Source organism: Notamacropus eugenii, chromosome 3, assembly GCF_028372415.1.
Source record: "Notamacropus eugenii isolate mMacEug1 chromosome 3, mMacEug1.pri_v2, whole genome shotgun sequence".
Taxonomy (NCBI): Eukaryota; Metazoa; Chordata; class Mammalia; order Diprotodontia; family Macropodidae; genus Notamacropus; species Notamacropus eugenii.
In genome coordinates, this window is record NC_092874.1 from 462,499,262 (window position 1) to 462,518,203 (window position 18,942).

The following is an 18,942-nucleotide window of genomic DNA, read 5'->3' on the forward strand; positions in this document are numbered from 1 at the left end:
TTGGCTAAGATCACATAACCAGTTATCAGCAAGGAGGGGAGGATGGGGGACCTTGAATTCCAGTCAGTGTGCTTCCAAAGTCAAGCTTCTTCTTTTCGGAAGAGGACAATCTGTTTAACAGCTCATTTACACCCTGTCACTGGTGCCCTGGCATCAACTCAAAAGCTGACAGGGGACTTGATGCTCCCCTCCACCTTGTTTTCAACCTCTCAGTATCTATCATAGCCATAAGCCTGTGCCTTCACTTGGAAGAGACATGTTCCTTCCTATTGGTGTTCATTGATGGCCCTGCAAGAAGGGGTACAAGCCAGAACCTGCTTTACTCCAGAAGGCAAGAGTCAATCTGGGAATGGCTACTCAAGGTTGAGGTTAGGATGGGGGCAGAAAAGTTCATTTCCATTCTATTCCCTTTTCTGTTCAACTAGAGGCCCACTCACTCTTTGGGCTGCTGGGCTAAAGAGCCAGGAAGTGGGAGGCCAGTCCTGGACCGGACACTTCCTAGGCACATGGCTCCAGGAAGATCATTTAGCCTGCAAAAAGCCTCCATCTGTCCAACAGGGAAAAGAGGTATTCAAACGCTGCCTCTGACACTCAAGTGTGACCCTGAGTGAGTAACCTAACCTCTTGGTGCTTTAGACAGCTCTCTGAGACTACAACTTGCAGTGAAGATGCTGACCTGCATTGGTGGATAAAATTTCATCACCTGGGATTCCTTAAAGCAATAAATCATAGGTTCAGGTGACAAGGGATGGCTTAATGGAAAAGAGAGGGAATTGGGATCTATTTGGGAACTGGGGCAATGTAAAAACAAAAGATATCAGTAAAAATAAGATAATTTTTTTTAAAATGAAGAAAGGTTATATTGTGAAAAGGATATTATTTCAAATTCTTATAATAATACGCAGTAGAAGGGGAGGGATATTTGGAAATTAAAGTGATATGAAAACAAAAGAAATCAATGAAATAACATAAACATTTTAAAAATTAAAGAAACAGTTTGTGAAAAGGATGCTATTTTGAATTCTTTAAAAAAAACTAGCTCACATAATATAGTGTTTTCAGGTTTGCAAAGTCCTTTATATATATTTGTCTCATCTGATTCTCACAAATAGCCCTGGGAAATAGAGGCAGATAGTATCCCCGTTTTACAAATGAGAAAGCTGAAGTTCACAGTGGTTCAATAATTTACACATATATTCTCAGGAAGTCTTGAATTTAAATCTGGCCTCAGGCACCAGCTGTGTGACTCTGAGTAACTCACTTTCCATCTGCCTCAGTTTCTCCATCTGCAAAATGGACCCCTACTTCCCAGAGTTTTGAGGATTAAGAGATAATGTTTGTCTATTGCATTGCAAACCTTAAAACATCATTTAAAACCAGCTATTAATATTCAATTACAATAAATATGTAACATTGAATTGAAAATTGAATTTATTTAAGATAAATTTTAAAAAATAAACGATAAACATGAGGCTGAAGAGTTCTCTCAAAAGCATCCCGAAGCAAAACAAAACTCCACCTCTCGAACCTCAAACATGATTGCATTTCCTGGAAGCCCAACTCTGATTCTGAGACCTACCTCAAAGTCTTCAGAGAATCCGTGCTGGTTATTAGAGTAGAGCTCACTGATATGTTTAACAAACTGCTTAACAGGAAAGGCTTCCATGTCATCTGTAGAAGGGAGAAGACATTCACAGTCACACACTAGTATTTCCATACCGTGCAATCCCATGAATCAGAGCCACAATTTTTTCTCTTTCCTGGGGAAGGGGGTAGGGAGAAATTTAGAACTCAAGTCTTCTAAAAGTGAATGCTGAAAACTAGAAACAAATAAATAAGTAAATTTTAAAAAATAAACAGCAATTTCACTCAATTCAATTCAACCAACATTGATTATACACTTACACCATTCAAGGCACTTTGTAATTTCCCTGCCAAATTCAAATAGGGTCTGGTTGTGTCAGCCAGGGCAGATGTGCCTCTTCTAAGTCTTCGAATATATTTGAAATTGGGCTCTGGTCGTGTGAGGCCTCTTAAACCTATTAGCCTGGGAGTGGGAGGACCTGGGTTCATATCTCACTTCTTCTGCTTACTTCCTGTACAACCCTGAGCAAACCACTTCCCTTCTTTCTAGAATTTACTTGGTATCACTTTGTGTAAGTTTTGTATTTAATTTGGTGTATATGTTTTAGTTTCCTCCCCCAATAGAGCAGGTGCTTCTTGAAAACAGTTTCCTCATCTGTAAAATCGGCGAATAGTGCTGGGACCCCTTTGGGAAGCCTGTCTCCTAATTCTTTTCAAATTGCCCCATCTTGACTCAGCTGTGCACGTGTTATATCCCGAAGCTCTTTGAGGACTGGGCTTTTTCCTTCTGTTTTTATATTCTGAGCATAGTACCTGGTGTGTAATGGGCACTTAATATAAGCTTGTTGCATTGAATCAAATTTGAAAAGAAAGGGGAAACTAAGTAAATTCCCTTCTTTTTCAGTCATTCAAGGCATTTTTCTCTGTTAAACTACCATACCACACTCTTAAATGAAAAGTGACCTTCCTGGGGATGCTCCTTTGCTGACTAATTTTCTGTAGCCCAGACATGACATTTTATTAGGTTCTCTAATGTAAACTCCCTGTTCAGAGGGGTCACCTTTGAGTATAGAGCAATTACATCCTGCTTCCAATCTTTGAAGTTGGAGCTGTTTTGCACCCACTTGCAGACACATGGCATTATACCAGCTGGCTTCTGAGGCCAAAAAAAAATTGCTCAAAATTTTTGATTGAGGCAGCTGTGCCCGTACGATGCCAAACAACCAGTCTGACTGAAGTAGCTGGATCTTTTGGAGTTGTCAGGACCTGGGATTGGGTTCTAGAAGACCATACAACCCAATCCGTGGTCACTTGCTTCATTCTGAAGGGACAATCCTAAGCCATATGGTTCTCATTCAACTGTTATACCTGTTTTACGTTAAACATGGATTTATCTAATCTCATTTGACCCTGTCGCACTGCTGAAAAGCCCACCACTCACCCCCTGGAGCCCCCAATTTCCTCCTTCCTCCCCCAATATTTCTTTTTAAAAAAATATTCTATCGGATTTTGAAGATAAACAGCAGACATGATATTTACTTTATTCAGAGTGAAAGATCTTTGGCAAACGAACAAACATCTAAACTGTCACAGATGCTTTTCTTAGCAAAGGGTATGAAGAGATGTATGTGTAAATGAGGTCCTACTTTGGCAAGAATTTTATAGATCCAGGCCTGACAATCTGATTTCTCTTTATTCGGTGACAGTTACCATTGACTATGTCATTCCTACTCCACTTCCATTCGAGAGAGCAAAGCTCTGGGGCGGCTTTCTGCATCTATTGACATTTTCAAACTGGAATCATTCTTAAGGGGAAAAGCACTTGTCTCTTTCTACTTCGTTCAAGGAAGGCAACAGTATGGGCTTCATCCAAGTGGTTATCGGAAATGGGATTTGATCAAATGTGGAGTGCAAAATGTTTGCATAAGAAATTAAAAACTTAATCATTTAGGAAATCTGCCTGAAGATGAACTTCCTAAAATCACTTAGAAGTATTTTCCAAATTTGAGGCAGGCACTTAGATACACTAAAAATCAGATATGCCCAAGAAATCCCAGAATTCCAAAATGGACATGACATGACATGCAGTAACAAAATACGCTGAGCCAAAGTGTTCCCCTCAAAAAATGTAGCAGAGTGTAGAATTGAGGGAAATTTCCAAAATAACCCTGTCACTTCTTATAAGAGATATTCAAAGTAGACAAGAGGCATGAAGAGATTGCAAGTGGTAAAGAAAAGGACTCAAGCTAAGGTCAAGAGAGGGTCAACTAAGAGAAAACTTGTTGAATATTTAAAGATAATCAAAGGGCTATTGGAATCCCTTTCCTCTTCAACTTCCCCTCTTAAAGTTCCCAGCTTCCTCCACAGGTCACCTCAGTTAACACCTTCTACAGGAAGCCAATCAATCTTGATCCTCCCAGTTGCTCATCCGTTCTTTCTAGAAATTGCTTGGAATCATTTTGTGTACATTTTGTATTTAATTTTATGTTTACATTTTGCTTTCCTCACAATAGAATGTGAGCTTCTTGAAGGCAGGAACTGACTGTTTTCTTGCTGTCCCCAGTGCCTAGTGCAATACCTGGCACATAGTAGGTGTTTACAAATGCTTGTTGTATCAATAAACAAACCAAAAAATGATAATCAAAGGATAAACCATATCCAAAGAATCTTTTCTAAAATTAAGCTTTATTTTTTAAGTTGTCAAGCATTTATTTTTTTCTCCCTCCCATTTCCCCAACTGGGGGAAAGAAAACAAACAAACAAAATCCTTCTAGCAAAGTTAACTAGTTAAGCAAATTAAATTCCCTTAGTGGCTCTGTCCAGAAGTGTGAGTCTCATTCTGCATATTTAGTTCTTCACTAAAGAATCTTGAAAAAAAACAGGCAACCAAATAGACAAACAAAACCAACCTTGAAGGAAATCCAACATGTCAAAAGGTATTAACTTGGTAAACGTTGGACTGTAATCTGCAGTCTTTTGTTATCTACTAGGCATTTCTTCCCTATTTGCTTAGAAGTGGAGGAGACATTATTGCTGCCATGAGGGGAAATGAGCAGTTTGATAATTTAATAGGTTTTCAGGGGAAGTTCATTACTAACACTAGATGTTCCTATTATGACAGCCCATAATCCAGGATTTCCAGTGAATTCAGAGACAAAATGCAGGTTTGGGGTTTAGAGTTTGGAAAAGAAAAAAAGCCATATTCATTTTACAAGTTATTTCTCAAGCAAGAACAGTTTTAAGAGTTATTTATTTTAGCAAGATCATTTCCTGGGTCACAGTTCATTCTACAGGATCACAGACCCTCGGAGATACAAAGGATCTCAGAGACAATCTAGCCTGACCCTATACCTATGTAGGCACCTCCCTCTACAGCTTCCTAAAGAATGGTCATCCAAGCTGCTACTTGAAAATATCTATTAAGAAGAAGCTCATTCATTCTCCTTTGGGGCAACTCTGTTAAGAAGTTATATTTTACATTGAACTGAAACTTGAACTTTCATCTATTCATCTTCATTTTGACTTCCAGGGTAAAAAAAAAATCAAGTCTACCCCCTTCTCCCACATCCCAGCCTTTTGGCTACTAGAGAAAGGCATTGTACTCCCCTCAATACTTCTCATCAGGTGACACTTCTCCATTTCCTTCTACTGATTCCTGCATGGATTCTGGTCCCCTCATCATCTTTGATTACCTCCACTAGGATGCTCTACAGCTTATCAATATCCTTCTGAAAATGTGGTGTGTAAACCTGAAGCCAACACCCATACAGAGCTTGACCCGGGCACACAGGGCAAAGCTCATACCCTCATCTTGGATGCTACACAGGAATTGCAGCAGCTTTTTGCAGCTGTCTATTCACACTACTGACTCATGTCTTGTAAAGTTTAATGTCCATTAAAGTCTTTCTTATGTGTTGAGTGACTCCAAACAACCCCTTATTTTCTGATGTGATTTTTTGAGCCCAAGTTTTAAAATATTTTTGAAGAAATTTTAGTGGAAAATGTAGACAAAAGCTGAGAATGTTGATAGAATCCATACATACAATCCATATTTCAAGGAAAAGTATCAGAGAGGGTCCACTCACCAGTCCAAAGACAAATACTCTCAGACATCCACCTGCCCACCATCTCTATCTATGGTTAAATATGCTTCCAGTCTTTAATCCAGCCTCCACACAGCTTCCAAAACAATCTTCCTAAAACCCAGTTCTGACCACTTCAATCCCCAAGAAACGTTACCAGCTCTCTATTGCTCCTAGGTTAACATACAATCTCCTCAGCTTGGCATTTAGAGCCCTTCAAAGGCTGACTCCAGTTCACCTTTCTCAACTTACTTGGCATTTCTTTCTGTCTATACACTTTACATTCTAGCCATCTGGTCCATGGTTATTTCCCTGAATTCGCAATTGGATTTCCTGTAGAGTATTTTTGCACAGGGCTCTTTCCCCTCTGACTCTTAGAATCTTGAACTTCCTTAACAGCTTAGCTGAGGTACTGATTCTTAGGAGAAGCAAGCGTCTCCTGCTCCTTCTAGTCAATATTCTCTCTCTATCTTCTCAAATTACTTGGTGCTTCCTTCTCTGCATTCACTGTTATATTTTCTCTTTATAATGTGAGCACATGGAGGGTATTTAATTTCTCTCTCGCACACAGAAGAGTGGGTTTCAGTCGTGTCCAACTCTTCTATGACCCCATTTGAAATTTTCTTGGCAAAGATATTGGAGTGGTTTGTCAAACTGAGGCAAACTGGGTTAAGTAACTTGCCCAGGGTCACACAGCTAGTAAGTGTCTGAGGCAGGATCTGAACCCAGGAAGAGGAGTCTTCTGACCCCAAGCCTGGCACTCTCTCCACAGCATTTCCTAGCTACCCTTTCTATGTAATAGGAACTTCATATTCATGCCTACTGAATTGAATTAGATTCTTGCCTTCCTGCTTACCTTTGGCTGAATGCTCTATAACCTGTTAACATCCTTAAAATGTGTTGCTCAGTTGATCAGTCTGGTCAGCTTAGTGCTATGAAACATGAACAGAAACTCCTATCCTGTTATAGAAATTTGTTAACCAGAATGACCTAGTTTCAGAAAATGACATTTTTATTGAAGGAAGACTAAACTGTACCCTTTTTAGAACTCCCAGAAGCAAACAATGTGATAGTATATTCTAAGTTGTAATGAACTGCCTAAAAAATTCTTTATTGACTAACATCACTCATCAGACAATTCTGTATTCCTGCTTTCAATAAAAGGCCCTGAAATTCAGAAGCTAGCCCAGATTTTAGCCTCTGGAAAGATGACTGAAATCTGATGACTAATCAAAAGCTCAACAATTATTCTTTCTGTTGTATTCTTTTAAAATAAGCCAGAGACAAAAGGGTAAAATTACTGTAACTTGTAGGTGTCACAGATAAGAAAGAGGAGCAGATGGCTAATACATTACATTACACATTAGTTTTTAATCTGGTAAATCATGAGGTGATAAGTAATTTTCCTTTCCTTTTTTTAAGCATCTCAGACACATTCTTCAAGGTCTATAATTTAAGGGTACAGTTTTGGGCTGTATCATAAGATAGGTCTTTATACCATATGTAGGACCACAACCTTAAGGACTAACCTCATATTTGAGTGGGCTGGATGGAAGGAAATGGCAGATGAATTGGGCTCATTCCCATTCCAGAACCTTAGACTCTACTTCTTGGACAGAGAGCTTTGAAAGGTGAATTTTCACCTTATTTTGCCCAGAACTAGGCCTAGCAGAGGCTTCTCCCTCTTGCCTACCCAACTACCAGCTCCTCATATGTTCTGGCTTCCATACTTAGAATGTAGCAGGAACTTCCTTGTTTGCTTATATCTGTATCTCCAAAGCCTAGCACATAATAAATGCTTTATCTATCTATCCTTGACATGGGGGGGGGGGGGAAGAAATTGTTTTATATTATCTGGCCGTTACTGTTGGATATTTCCAAAGGATCTAACCATCTCTGGAGAACCCACCAGATAAATATTCATTTCGTTGCTTACTGGACACTCAGCTCTGATCTAGATGATAGAGGAAAAGGGATATCCTTTAATCCCTGCCCTCAAGGAATTTACAGTTGAATAAGGGAGATGAGATTAACACACATGAAGCAGTAATAAATGAAGTGCTAAATTGCCCGTAACAGAAGTTTAGACCATGGCCAATGAAGACTTGAGTGGTCACAGAAGGGTTGGTGAATCTGGATCTTGAAGGGTAGGTAGGTCTCAGACAAGAATTGTGGAGAAGGTAAGTTTCCTGGCAAAGAGCATGACATGATCCATGTGTGGAGGCAAGAATGATTCTGACCTATTCCCAATAGGCAAGATGGACCAGATTCTGAGGCAGGACATGCATTAGTAAGTGAACCGTTCAATCCAGCACTGTTATAGAAGGCTACGCTCCTGATTCTTGGGACTTTCTCTAGAGTGCTTTAGAAACCTCTTCACTCAGGAAACTCATTCTACCTCTGGACTTCATACACTGGAAATATCTTCCAACACTGTGGCCTCTCTTTCTGTTTAATTGGTTCTTCCCCAAACCTCCATTTTGATGGATGGATGCCCAGGCCTACCATTTTTCAGTACTCTGTAAACTACATTTCTGACTCTACAGATTTTCTCTGGAGCACAGTACCTTCATCTTTTCTCCCCTCTCCACCATCATTATATGTTGTCATTCTTTATTAGAAAGTGAGCTCCTTGAGGGCAGGATTGTCTTTCTGCTTTTATTTGTATTTCTAACTGGCATATAGTAAGTGATTAATAAGTACTTAACACTTGAATGATTATTATATCGATGGTAGGATATAAGATTGAACAGGATGGAAGCAGTGAGAAGTACCCAGGACTGAGTAGTTGTATAAAGAATACTGGGGAGCCAAGCGGGCAGTTGAGATGTGATATAGTCACTGTAACTTTGGGCAGAAAGACCCAAATGAAAATAAGTATTCTTAAGGCATTCAGTAAAACATACGGTGTGCTGGAGTGGAGAAAAGGCCGGAGGGAGGCTAGTATGAGGAGATGGCTGATGGAGAGAATACAGAAGAAACTAAAGGATTTGCTGACTTAACTAGATGACCAAGAGAGGAATAACTGAGATTTCAAGTTTATAAACTCAGGGGCCTAGACAATGGTGGTGTCATTGAATGGCTATGAAAATCTGGGAAGAGCAGGGGCAATGTTGAGTCTGATTTCTACGATTACGTTGAATATGAGATACCATCAAAATAACCACCTGGGAAAGCCCAGCATGCAGTTGGAAACTAGATGCTGGAAAGTAAATCAGCTTGAGACTAGAGATAGAAATTTAGAAACCATCAGGTTAGTTGGTCACACAAGGATCACAGTTCTAGAACGGAAAAGGATCTCAAAAGCTATTTACTTCCTTTACGATAGAAACTGAGCCGTAAGTCAGTCAATAACCATTTATTAAGCACTCTGCTAAGAATATAAAGAAAGGCAGAGGCAATCTATACTTAAATTTTAATGAGGAAGATAAGAAGTAAATAACTAGGAACATTCAAGATGTATCTAAAGTGGATGGGTGGTCATCTCAGAAGGAAAATCACCAGCAGCTTGTGAGGTTGGAGGGAGTCATTGACTGCCTAAGTGTCCTACAGGTAGTAAAAGAAAGAGGGGAAAGGATGGAGAGAAAGAAAAGCAGAAGGCCAAGACCTGGGCTTTAAGGAAGTCCCTTAGTTACAGGGGGTTAGAGGAAAAATGAATCTGTAAAGAAGACAGAGGAGGAGAAACCGGTGTGTACAGTGTCATGGAAGGAAAGAGAGAGGAGACTTTTAAGGATGTGGTCAACTATTTTCCAATGGACAAGAAGGTGGAAAAGGCTATGTGGGTTCTATAACAAGGAGGTACCCATGACTTCAGTTTTCATTGGGTTAGAGAGAATAAAACAGACTATACATAGCCAGGGATTGTTTTTTCTTTTCATCTTTATATCCCCAGTGTTTAGCGTGGTGTTTGGTATATAGTAAGTGCTTAATACATGCTTATTGAACTGAATATTGCACTCAAATCCCAGTGTAGCCCAAATATGTTTAATAAGCCCAAGTTTCTCCTTAAAACAAAGGTCTCCATTTTAAACACCAATATCCAGTGTTCCACAGGAGAGTCTTATTATTATAGTTCAGAATCTTGGTTTCCCACTGAATTCAGAGACATGACTGAGGTTTAAGGTTTGGAAGAAGAAAAATTAATGTCGATTTTAGTGTCATGGAATACTGGAGTCCTCAAAGAATGGAAGTTAAGGATGCCTGGAAGGACAATGGAAAAACACATGATGAGAGAAAGTAGGCCCCAAGATATTATTGATAAGGTTCCTAGCCTTCCAGAGGCAGTGGAGTCCAATGCCCTCATTTTGCAGATGACTAGACTGAAGAATGGAGAGGGTAAGTGATGTGTCTGAGGGAGAATTAGAACTGGAGCCTCCCATAATCCAAGCCCCTCAGTCTAGTTATTATTCCACCTAGCTGCCTTCACTTACTCAGAGGAGGTGTGAAGATGTCATTGGAAAGATGAGTAGCTGGAAAAAAAATAGGTTGGTCATATAGTGAGGGAAAGAAGGAGGGAGGAGAGAGAAAAGAAGAGAGAGGGAGGGAGGGAGAGAGAGAGAGAGAGAAAGAGAAGAGGGTAGAGAGAGTTAGGAGACTTAGAGAAGGAGAGGGGGAGGGAGGGAGATGGAGAGAGAAACAACCCATGTGCTAACCATGCAACGTCAAGAGAAAGCAAAGAAGATGCCCAGTACACTGTGTGGACTCCTCAGGGGCAGATTTGCAGAATGGTACAGACAATAGTCTTCAGGAAAGACAGGCATGGATGGTCTGTGATTTGGATAAAGCACTGTCATCAGTGAGATCACAGAAGGACAAATGACCTGGAAGGTTTCCATGCTGCCAAAAGAACGATACTGAAGGGCCAGGACTGTATTTTCATGTATCACCGGTGGTCATTTTATAAATAACTTGTTAAATGAATGAAGGAAAGAAGAATAAATCTTAATCCACAAGTACTTTTCAAGCACCTACTATGTCACAGACATGAGTAAGCTAGGTGGCTTAGTGGATGGAGTGCCAGGTCTGGAGTCAGGAAGACCTGAGTTCAAATCTGACCTCAGACACTTACTGGCTGTGTCACCCTGGGCAAGTCATTTTTGCTTCTATTTGCCTTAATCCTCTGGAGAAGAAAATGGCAAACCATTTCACTTTGCCAAGAAAACGCCATAATGGGGTCTCAGAGTCAGCAGAGCTGACTGACTGACTGCACAACAACAATGTCACAGGCGCCATGCTGGGGATGTAACAGTAATAAGGAAATAGCCCCTCCCTTCTCATAACTAATAGTCTAGTGGGAATCAAGTAGACATGGTGCCTACATCCTGGCTAGTAGGTAAAATATTGTTTTCTAAATATGCAGATATTTGTCATTGGTAACATTTCTCAAGAGCAAGCTTCCTTGCACAGCAGCAGGAGTACTCCTATCATAGGGTGCCCGGTTTTAAAAGCCTTCATTTATATGGAGTCAAGAAACTGCACCAAAGGAGGCAGGCAGAGATTAATGCCACCACTGCCATCACTCTGGGTCACATGATTCAGGCACTCTGTGGAACGCACTTTAAAACCCAAACCCTCTTTGCCTTTTTGGTTTGGCCAATGTCGCTAAGAAGCCTGGAGGTTCTACTTCTGTGGAGGCCTGAATTCACTTCTGATTTTTAGGGTCAGAGCCTAAAATTACAAGGCTGAAAAAAGAGACTGGAATAAGAAACTCCCAGGAGATGAACCCTTCTGCTAAGGCAGGTCAGTTCCTTCTCTGCAACTAATAGTCTTTGAGAGTTGTTTGAAGCTCCAAGAGGTTAAGAGACTGACTCAGGGTCACACAGCCAGTACCTGTCAGAGGCAGGATTGAACACAAGTTCTCCTGGCTTCAAGCTCAGCTCTCTCTCCATGATAACTACTGAATCAGACAGAAAGTGAAATCATTATAGAAACATCTGGAGGATAAAGAATTATAGCTGAGAAATCCAGAGAGGGGAAAATAAATCTGAATATGTCTGCAAAAAATAAGAGGTTCAGGAGTAAGAAACCATAAGTGGCATTTAAACTCATGCAGGGAAAGAAGAGACAGATTCCAAGTCTAGACCCTTGTTCCTGTGATGTCTCTGCCTATAGATTTATCAGAGCAAACGTACTAGTAATTGGCTGCTGATCTCGTGCTCATTCTGAAGACATTTGGCTTTTGCCTCATTGAACAACTCAGACTTTATGGTTCTATTTCATATACACAGAAGGTGGGTCCACGACAATGGATGCACATCGTTTGCTTCTCTCCCCCTAGACCCATCTGCTAGCTCCCAGTCTCTTTTCTTTCTTTAGGTCCCCAGTGATTCCTTTTTTGTTGTTTTTCTGTTGTATCTGACTCTTCCTGACCTCATTTGATGTTTGCTTGGCAAAGATACTGTAATGGTTTGCCATTGCTTTTGACAGCTCATTTTACAGATGAGAAAATGAGGCAAACAGGGTTAAGTGATTTGCCCAGGGTCACACAACTACTAAGTGTTTGAGGCTGGGTTCGAACTCATGATGATGAGTCTTCTAGACTCCAGACTTGGTGTTTTATTCACTGCAGTACCTTTCCTAGTGAAAAGTGGTGTTTTAAGTTGGTGAATCTGGATCCTTTGGTCTGGTCTCCATCTCATTCCAAAAACACAAAAAAGACCAGTCTGTGGAGGCAGCTAGGTGGTGCGGTGGATAAAATACTGGGAGACCTGAGTTCAAATCTGGCCACAGATGCTTACTACCTGTGTGACCACAGGCAAATCACTTGTCCCTGTTTGCCTCAGTTTCCTCATGTAAAATGGAGATAATAATAGTACCTACATTGAAGGGTTGTTGTGAGGATCAAATGAGATGATTCTAAAGCACTCAGTGAAGTGTCTGGTATATATAAGTGATACATAAATGTTAGTTGTATTTATGATTATAAAATGTAAATCTAAACGAGCTCTTTATACCTCAAAAAAGTCTGGAGGGCTTCATGGTGTTGGTAAAGTACAATCCAAAAAAGGATGTCACCAACGAGAGGCTCCAGGATATAGAAGATGCAGAATTGGGGAGAGGTGGGGTCAAGCCCTGCGCCTGACACATACTGTGACTCCAGCACACTACTCACACTCAGTGTCCCAGGTAGTTCTAGAGCAGGTGCAAACCTGCCTCAGTTGTGTACGTTTTCTCTCTGAGGGCTTGCTGTGCTGATGAACCCACAGGTCAGCAACCCTCCCAAAATGAGTCAACAGAAAAGGTTAAATTGTATCCAGTAATTATCCTAACTGTCATTTCTATAATGCTTTAAAAGTTTGCAAAGCTTTTTTATACATTATCAATCAATCAGTTAAAGAACATTTATTAAGAACCTACTATGTGACAAACAATGGGATGGTTAGGTGTGGGGAATGCAAACTCATAATATGACTGGATCCTAGTATTAGAGTTGGAAGGGACCTGGAATGTCATTGAGTCCAATCCTCTCATTATGGTTTAGAGCAGAGCAGAGGTTCCCAAACTTCTTTGGCCTACTGCCCCCTTTAAAAAAAATTTACTCAGCATCCCCCTAGAAATCTACTTTCTTTAACCCTTTAACTTTTTTTTGAAATTTGTATCATTTCAAAAAATAGAAAATACACATATTTTTAAAAATGATGCATCTCACATTTAATAATTTATTGTAAATTTGTGGTTTTCCTGCATTGAAATTCTGATGACACAATACTGCATCATATAACTATATAGTATCATATTATAAATGAGTCATTACACCCACATATTCCTGCCCATGCTTGCTGGACTTCCAAACAATGTGTGACATACTCACCTGCCAACACCTGCTTGTTAAGACCTGTTGGCAGACTTGACCACTGATCAGTTATAACCTGTATTTTGTGTTTGTCTGGAACATAATGTAATCACTACAACTTTAATTCCGTTACACAGCAGATGAAATACGTGTGAATTGTTTTCAAAAGTTACTTCTCTTCTTTCCTCATGCTTCCACCACCCCCTTATTTTTAGTCAACACCCCCTAAGTGTAGCCCCTGGATTGTTCCAGTGTCCCTCAGGGGGTGGTATCACTTACTTTGGGAGCTTCTGGTTTAGAGCTTTAAGGAAGGAGTGGGATAGTATTGCCAGAAACAGATTTCATTTACAACTGTCCTTATACAGACTAACTCACCTGCAAAATAAGGGAATGCCAGAGGCCTGGGTGGCCTTCCTTCTAGAAATGGTCTGCTCACCTGCCCCAGCTCTAGGTGACCTGCCCCCAAAATGGCCTTTGCAAAGTTTGCCCCCAATGCCAGCCTGGGGGAGTCAAATAGATCTAACTGCTGATGAGAATGTACAGTCAGGAAGACCTGAGTGTGAATCCCACCTTAGATACTTGCTAGCTATAAGATACAGGACATGTCATCTACTTTCTCTCAGTCCCGGTTTCCTCAACTGTAAAATGGGCATGATAATAGTACCTGTCTTACAGAGCTGTTGTGAGGAACAAATGAAATCACATTTATAAAGTGCTTTGAAAATCTTAATGCACTTTATATATGATAGATGTCATTATTGATATAGAAGGCCAAAGGTTATGCTTCAGGAAAAATTCACAGATGAGGAACAGAAAGAAAAAGAGAAGCTACTGAAAGTGACAAAAACAGCTGGGGAGGGAGGAGGAGAACATGTTAATAACTCCTCAATAATAAATGGCCTAAAATATCTGGCAAACTACACATTGCCAAGACTTTTTCTCTGGATGTCCTTTCTAATCTTGTAGTGGTTGACAGAGAAATTTCAGGACTCTGTCAAGATGGAACATTATGTTTGTGTCCAAGAAAGAGACCTAATCAAAGTTTCTTATAAATCTGAAATGAGTGAGTGAATCAAGTAAAGCATTAGCACCCCTGTTAAGAGAGAGAAAGCTGATTCTCTTTAGCCCAGCTCAGACCATACAGAGAAGAACACAAAGACTCTGATATTTTATTTCTTGCCATAAAAATCTCTTTTCATTTATGACACAATAAACTCAGTAAAGAATGGGCTTGACAATTGTCAAAAGACCAATGAGTCTCCTCTAGAGATCATCTCGGTATGAATAAAATATGCCAGCCAGGTTGGTTAAATCCCAAGGGTTTGAAACTGCACATTTCAGATCTCTCCCCAGGCTGGCACCCTACTAAAGGCAGTGACCTTCAAACTGTCAAGATGCATTTTAACTGCTGAGTGCCCAAGAAACGGGGAGAAAGTTCTGGCTGATTTGTGGCCCATCAATGAACAGCTCGATTTTTCTTAGAACTATTTTTATTGGGAAATTAATTTTTCATCTTTTTAGAAAGAAGTCATTTCTAAGAACACGATATTGTGACAAGGGAAGTGGGGCCTTTTTTACATGGTCTACACTTTTAGGGCCAGAACAATTTTATGACAGATTTCTGAATGAGACTCGTTTCTGATTTTAAAAAAGAGAATGTTATATGACAGATGTCTTCATAAAAAATTTATATGCTGAAAATATCAAAGAATGTTCATAACATGAACATTATTTGTGGATCTCAACATAATAATATATAATATGTTTATACACATAAATATATAATACCCAAATATATGTGTGTATGTATATTTATGTGTATATTATATATGCATATAGCAATAGTTAGAGAGGAAAAGAGAGACAGTGAGAAAGACAGATGGACAGAAGAACAGTATGGTTCTGGTCTTAGAGTGAGGAAGACCTAGTTTTAAGACCTGTCCTTCATATAGACAAGTTTTTGACCTCATACAGGCCTTTTAACTGCACAATGCCCCAGAAAATTCTGTCGTCCCAGATTCCACACAGTGATTTATCTCCACTGGTGAAGGACTTTCCATATCCACTTGCACAAAATCATAGGTCCAGAATAAAGAGAAATGATGCAGGTGATACTTCATTAAAGACTCAATGAATTTTTTTTAAGTGATCATCTTAAAAATCTACCCAGGTCTAAGAGATATCCAATTCTGACATTCGATAAATGTATAATTCTAAAAGACTAGATATCTAAAGATATATCCTTCCTAATTCAAAGGGAGGGGAAGCATACTCAGGATGGACAGCTGAGGTTACCCTCTGGTATTGTTTCTTGTCTTATCCCCAGCACATAACAGAGTGCCTAGCACATAGTAAGCTTTAACAAATGCTTATTGACTGTTATTAGACATTTATGATCTAGGAGGAGAGATTCTAATATGAAAAGGCTGTCCCTAAATTTTAGGCCTCTTTCACGAGAATCTATGAAACTCAACATGATTGGGTTCAATCTACAATAGTCCATAAAATTCATCAATAATTGATAGGTGCACATTCATCCTTTGATCTCTCCAGACTAGAACTCCTTGTTTACAGAGACCAGCTACAATTGGGCCTGATGCACCACAGCTGATTGTTTCATTAATTTGTTTTAAAGGCATTTGAAAAAGAAAATCATCTTGCCTACATGGGCCTGTCATCTTCTGCTCTAGGAGGAACTGGTAAGTTGAAGGGTCTTCTCCCCAAAAGAAGGAAAACAAGAAAGATGACTTGGGGGTGACATAGTTTTTCTTACAGGAGATGTAGTCTGTGGAAACATGTTGAGGAGCCAAGGACGGGTCTTATCAATGAACAACAATCAATCAGTAAGCATTTGTCAAGTAATTAATTACATTATGATGTGCCAAGCACTGTACTGGGTGCTCAGGACAGAAACACAAAAACAAAAGCTCCCCGGATCCTCAGAGGGCATCACTCAGGGTGGTGCCTTTTCCCATCTCTTTGCCCTTCTCTGGATCTTCTTCATTTTAGCGATGAGCTTTTTAAAATGTAGCATCCAGAACTAAATCTAAGACCCCTAATGGGATGTGAACAGGGCACGGACAGGGGGGTAACTGGGATAATGTTATTATCAGAAGAGTAAAAGACATATAAATGAGACCCCATCATCTGATGCTTTGAATCTCTCGTCCTGGTTTCTTCTGAAGCCAGGAAGGTCATTTAATGCTTTTCTGTTCGCAATTATTTCCTAGTCTAGAGTCAACAGAAAGTTTATTTACACAACTGTGCCTAGGTTGAGTTGACTCAGAGGCAGAAAATCTGAATTTTGATGAATTAGGGACTCACAAATCTTTACAAAGGGATTCACCACAGGGTTCTTTTAAATGGTAAACTCCCCACTCGACATTTAAAATTCCATTCACAAAAGTGATTGAGAGTCCCTGTCAGGGACACAGCTGCTACTATGCAAAATGAGGTGTATCTATGGATCCATCGTAGATTTATAGCCTAATCCTGGATTTTATAGATGAGCAATCTGAGGCCCTCAGTGGGAAGTGATTGGTCTAAAGTCACTGGGTTTAGGGATGGAAGAGAGAGCACCAGGACCAACATCCGGGGTTACTTCTGCGTAAAACACTACCCATGACTACCTGGGAGGAATTTTGGCTCAATAAGGAAAAAAAAAGTAGACTTAAGGAGACTTCCCATAGACACTAAGCCTTATTCCACATTTTTTTATATGGTCTTCCATGAACTAGGAGGATTCGTTGATGAAAAGGTTGCAGGAATTATTCATGATTATTGAGGATAAAAATGAAAAATTATTGTTGATGAAAAATTTGTCAGAACTATTTTCTGAGGATGCTATTAATACCTTACAAAAAAGAGGCAGCCAAATCACCATGCTCAAGTCACCTAACCTCTAAGTTTTCATTTTCTCATCTGTAAAATGGGGATAATTATACTTTTAAAGTTTTCAAAATCTTGATATTCCTGATAAATGTCAGGGCCAGAATAGGAAGATCAAACTCAAGACAGACAAGCTGCAGTAAATATCTCTGATGTTTATTACTTGTGTAACCTCAAGGAAGCCACCTGAGCCTCAGTTTTCCCATCTGTAAAGTGAGGGAGATGATTTCTAGGGTCCTTTCCAGCTCCTACCCTCTGATTTTTCTGATCTTATTTACTTCTTACAACAACCTGAAAAGTAGATAAGATGGTTCTTATCTGTACTTTGCAGATGATTGCCCAAGGTCACATGCCTAGTATGTCACAGTTGGGGGACCTAGATCTTCTGATTCTTATTCTAATGGCAGAAATAAAATTTTTAAAAATCAGAGAAAGATTGTATCATTTAAGTGTAAAAAGCATTTTAACAGCATGGAGGCATGACCTGCAGTTATGGCAGAAAAGTCACAAATATTAAGGAGTATTTCATGGAGGGGGCTCTGTGGTACTATGCTGTTGCGGAGATATCCCAGTGGAATAAAGATTTGTTCCTTCTTTCTTTGGATAAGATTCTTTCTGTGTTTTCTCTCAGTTGTCATAAAAGAGAAGGATTTTTCCCAATGAGTTTTCAGATTAATTGCAAGGTTGGTGTAGGAAGGAAAACCTAGGAACAAAACTCAAACCTTACTAGGTGGATGCTGTTTAAGAGCTAAGAAAATGACCAAAGGGTAATGTGGTCAGTGACAGATGTCTGTCATCCATCCTGTTTCTATCCAGCAAGTTTTAGTGACAGAAAAGGATCAGGGTGGCAGATTTATAACTTCTTGACAGAATGGTATTCTAATACACATGAATATATTTGGATGTACCACAGGGTCAAAACATGCCCCCTTCAGAGATAGCTGGATAAGACAAAAGCCTGTTATAACAGTCTATTGACTATATCAACATTTGTAGATCTCAAACATGTGACCCTCTCTTGAGTGGAGGCTGACCCAGATTAAAATGTAACTGCGAAATACAGAACAAAATAAACATACAATAAAACACCAATAACGTTATATTTTAAAACTAAGTGACAACTCCAAAAGATTCATGATGGAAAATGCTATCCACATTGGAGTCTGAATGCAGATGGAAACATGGTATTTGCTCTCTCCCACTCTTTTTTAAAATTTTCTTTTGTTTCTTCTTTCTTATGGTTTCTCCCATTGGTTCTAATTCTTCTTTTACAACATAGCTAAGATGAAAAGATGTTTAATATGAGCATTTATGTACAGTTTATATCAGATCGCACACCATCGTGGGGAGGAGGGAGAAAATTTAGAACTCAAAATCTTATGGAAGTGAATGGTGAAAACTAAAAATTAACAAACAGATAAATACACAAACAAACAGATAAAGTTACTTTGGCAGCAAAAAGGCATAAAACGAAACCAAACCCCACCCCACTAAATTAACGAGTGGCCCAAAGGTATGCTTATGAATGGATCAGTGGCTCCTGTTTGATTTGAGTTTGACACTTGTGGTCTGTAATATGGGTGTTCCCCCAAACCA

At 39.6% G+C, this 18,942-nt stretch overlaps 1 protein-coding gene across 2 annotated transcripts in view; it reads right to left on the bottom strand.

The window, feature by feature from the left end:
- PTPRG (protein tyrosine phosphatase receptor type G) overlaps positions 1-18,942 on the bottom strand; it is a 796,984-nt gene that overhangs the window by 52,953 nt on the left and 725,089 nt on the right. For both annotated transcript variants that reach the window (XM_072650205.1, XM_072650203.1), the window contains one exon: positions 1,580-1,671. In XM_072650205.1, the coding sequence (XP_072506306.1) occupies positions 1,580-1,671 (92 nt within the window). The remainder of the gene's footprint in view (positions 1-1,579; positions 1,672-18,942) is intronic.